The sequence below is a fragment of the Microtus ochrogaster genome, chromosome 4 (assembly GCF_000317375.1).
Source record: "Microtus ochrogaster isolate Prairie Vole_2 chromosome 4, MicOch1.0, whole genome shotgun sequence".
Classification (NCBI taxonomy): domain Eukaryota; kingdom Metazoa; phylum Chordata; class Mammalia; order Rodentia; family Cricetidae; genus Microtus; species Microtus ochrogaster.
In genome coordinates this window covers 52,602,259-52,606,493 of record NC_022011.1, presented here as the reverse complement: position 1 = coordinate 52,606,493, position 4,235 = coordinate 52,602,259, and the positions used below count along the sequence as shown (strand labels likewise).

General features: G+C 41.7%; 1 protein-coding gene across 5 annotated transcripts in view; it reads right to left on the bottom strand.

Annotated features, from left to right (window-relative positions):
• Ehmt1 (euchromatic histone lysine methyltransferase 1) overlaps positions 1-4,235 on the bottom strand; it is a 168,905-nt gene that overhangs the window by 73,220 nt on the left and 91,450 nt on the right. For 3 of the 5 annotated variants that reach the window (XM_026778400.1, XM_026778412.1, XM_026778403.1), the window contains exons 5-6: positions 1,089-1,246; positions 552-740 (exon numbers count right to left, since the gene is read on the bottom strand). In XM_026778400.1, the coding sequence (XP_026634201.1) occupies positions 552-740; positions 1,089-1,246 (347 nt within the window). The remainder of the gene's footprint in view (positions 1-551; positions 741-1,088; positions 1,247-4,235) is intronic. The other 2 variants (XM_013346039.2, XM_026778411.1) reach the window with 2 other exon arrangements.

Genomic DNA, 4,235 nt, shown 5'->3' with positions numbered 1-4,235 from the left:
TTTTTTTGAGACAGGGTTTCTCTGTGGCTTTGGAGCCTGTCCTGGAACTCGCTCTGTTGACCAGGCTGGTCTCGAACTCACAGAGATCCGCCTGCCTTTGCCTCCCAAGTGCTGGGATTAAAGGCGTGCACCATCATCGCCCGGCTCATAGTGCTTTTTCTATATTTATTCCTCAAAATACTTTACATAACAAAACTATTGCTGATTCAATGAGATTTATTCTAGTCATCCAATTCTTTTTCCACCGATCACATTTTCTTTTTTGTTTGCCTTTTGTTTCTTGGTTCTTTTGATAGCTGACAGTCATTTAATCCTTTTTTTTCTTTTGTGTTCTATGTACTTCTAGCAGGCCTAAAACTCACTATATAAACCTAGCTGGCCTTGAACTCAGAGATCCACTTGCGTCCACCTTCTGAATGCTGAAATTAAAGGCACAAGCTTCCATGTACAGTTGATTATTTTATAAATGTTAAATAAAAAGAAAAATATTCACTAGTGTAACAATCCCAAAGTATTACCTAATGTCACCAGATGGAGAAGTGGAGTCCTACCTTGGCAGCACGGTCAGTCTCGGACATACTCTCTTTAGAAGTCCTACTGTCCTCGGTGGGAAACGCAGCAGCCTGCTCAGCTCCATGTTCCTCCTCATCCTCCAGCTCATCTGAGTCTTCATCTTCTGAGTCCATCTCCAAGCTTTCCCCATTAACATGCAGAGCACTGTCACCCAAGGCTTTCTCGCCCTGGAACACAGCAATTCACAGCTCTCGAAGTACTGTGGCCCAGCACATGAAGACTTAACTAACTCACTATGAACTCCTAAGATGAAAGATGTAACGGTCTGCCAGCACTAGGGGCACAACAGAACCTAGTAGGAGAATAACCCAGCAAGAAGGATTCCTGGAGTTAGGGGTCTTGAAAAAGTCACCTATGCTATACAAGAGGAGCTCAAGAACTCTAGTCCTTCCATGGCAAATAAGGTCATCAAATTAGTAATAACCGCAACAAAATGTTCTTTTGGCCAAAGAGACTTTGGAACCAGGAACACATTTCCAAAAACATGTGGCAAACAACTCCCACACCACTCTTACCTTAGCGCCCACAGTGGAATGAGTTATGCTCTTAAACATCTCAATCATCGTCCTCTGCTTTAATACTTTGGTCTTTTTCTTGGGAACTAAGCTATAGGTTCCCATTCTTCGTTTTTTCTTCCGAGATACTGCAGCTGCTAAAACAAAAGGCAAGCAAGCTAAAAAAAAAAAAGTCAAAAGGGGACAAGAAAGGAAAAGAAATAACATTCAAATGTTTTTAGAGGTAGAAGACAGGCTACAAAACTTATCAGCAAACCTATTACTTTAGACACACTTCTTTAGGCATCAACACAAGAGTATAACAGGAATTGCTTACTTGGAACAAATTGAGAACACTGAAACACTTCCAAGACCATGTTTCACTAAAAATAATTAATTGCCCCAACTTGCAGGCAGGAAAACCACATATCATGAGAAACAAGGCCTTCAGACTACCTACCCTTGAATAAAGGAAGCTCTACCCTGAGAAGTCCTCTCCTTTCATCACACGCCCGAAAGGAGCATGTGTGCAGCAGGAATGACGCAAGGATTAGAAGGAAAACCACCTTCTAAAGTGGGCCCAACCAGTCTCCCAGGATATAGAAACCTCACTCATAGATGGCCTCTGTGTATATTCATTTTCTGGGACCTTTCCCCAACCACTCAAGCATTACACAGAAAGAAGATCCCTGAAATACTGTCTAGCACACTTTTACAGTCAGTTCTGGGAGTTTGGAATAATGTTCTTTAAACAAAAGGGTGCAACAAGAAAATAGAAATGGTTCTTAGGAACTCCAGACCCTTCTGAGCAAAGGAAAAGAGATTCTCTGAAGGTTTTTTTGTTTTGTTTTGTTTTTACTTTTTAATTTCAAATTCAAAGATCACCACTGTAGCATAGAAAAAGCTATTGGAGGCCTGGGTAAAATCGTATCATGTTTTAATTCTACAACAAAGAAAAAGAAAGGAGACATACACAAGCATGAAGCATCTAAAATGGTGAGTCATATAACAATGTGGGCAGCACCATCTCCTCATCAACAAAGGCCAAATGAGCACTTTCTCAGTAGTATCTTTTCAGTACTGTCTTTCCTTAACGCAGCACAGTAATGACAGCTAATGTAACAGACCAGGGCCCTGCACTTGTGAACTAGATATATATGATCTATTAAGCACCTGGGCATTTATAAATCAAGAGCTGAGAATGGGAAAGGAAGTGGGGGGCTACTGCCATGTTCCAGGAAAGGCCTTCAGGTGGAGGTCTAAGCCCAGGAAAGGGAAATCCTATGAACACTGACAGTTTAGAAAGGACTTACGGGATAGTTTATGGTACACAAAGCATTGAAGCAAGAACTCCAGAATGGTGGTTTGAATGAGATATCCCCCATAAGTATCAGGCATTTGAATACTTGGTTCCCAGCAGTGGCAATTTGAGGATTAGGAGGTGTGATCTTGTTGGAAGAGGTTTCAAAAACCTCCCAAGTCATTCCCAGTGCATCACCCTCGGGAAATGCTTTCTGCTTGTTTGTGGATCAGGATGTAAGTTCTCAGCTACTCCAGCATCATCCATGCCTGTTGTCATGTTCATTGCCATGATAGGAACCATAAGCCCAAAACAAACTCTGGCTTCTATAAGTTGCCTTGGTCATGGTACTATGTCTCAGCGATGGGAAAGTAACTAAGTCACCCAATAAAGAACACATGCTACTCACCAGCACCTTCAGAACAATTTAAGAAATAACCTCACATATCAGCAAAAAAAGAACAAGCAGGGAATGATAAGAGAAAGGTTAGGGTATAAGGATGCAGTCTGTGTGGTGGTAGTGGTGGGGTCAGGGCAGGGAGAGCAAGAAGGCTCAACAGGAAAGGTGCTTGCTCTGGACGCCTGACAATCTGAGTTTAATAACCAGAACTGATAAAGGTAGAAGGTGAATGAATACCAACTCCAAAGCTTTCCTTTGGCCTCCATATGCATACTGTGGCATGCCATGCACGCTCCACATATCATATACATAATAACAAAGGGGGGTTAAAATTATTTTAAAAGATTATTTATGCATTTGAAAACTACATCTGAAAAAGGCATCAGATCCCAATAGAGACGGTTGTGAGCCACCCTGTGGTTGCTGAAAATTGAACTCAGGACCTATGGAAGAATAGCTAGTGCTCTTAATCACTAAGCCATCTCTCCAGCAACTCCCTCCCTCCCCGTCCCCAACAGGGTTTCTCTTTGTAACAGCTATAGCTGTCCTGTAACTAGTTCTGTAGACCAGGCTAGCCTCAAATTCATAGAGAGCAATCTTCCCATGTGTTGTGATCAAAGGCATGTGCCACCAACCCCCAGCTCCCCCTCCCTTTTTTTAAGGAGGAAAAGAGAAAGAGGAGGCATATAGGTAGGCAGGCAGGCAAGTTAGTTCCAACTTCCAGAAAGTAGACAGGGCTAACAGGAAATGTGGGGAGGGAAAGCAGTTGGGTGCACAAGAAAACACTCTCCCTAAGACCACCACAGCTACTGTGGAGTATGTAGCAATTAACTTACTGCTCTTCCAGAGAACATGAGTTCAATTCCACGTACCTACATCTTAATTCTAGTGCAAGGTCCTCATAAAGTGTCTGGGGGCACCCACGCACACATGGCATTGACACACATATAGACAACAACAAATAAAAAGTAAAAAGAAATTTTTCCTATTAAAATAAAAAAAAGACAGCTAGAGAACACCTCAGAGGCTAAGAGTCATGGCTATTCTTCCATGGGGCTAAAGATATGGCCCCGAAGTTACAAGAATCTGCTGTTCTTGCAGAGGACATAAGTTCGATACAAGAACCCACATAGTGGCTCAGTTCCAGGGAAACAAATGCCCTCTTCTAGTCTCCATGGGCACTGCACTGACATGGTACAGGACATACATGCAGGTGCCTGTTTCACTGCTGTTTAATTCTAATATTTCTTCATATAATACAGACACCAATCTTCTGTCAGAAGATAAAAGTTTCTGAATAATTCTGTCCTTTTTTGTGGACTGGACTTTTATTCTCTTCAGAGTGTCTTTTGACATACAGAACTTTTTAATTGTCAAAGTTCAATAAGTCCTTAAATTTCTTATTCTTTTCTGGTTGCTTATGCTTTTGGTGGTCTAGAAGAATAGGACTGACATAATAAATAAATAA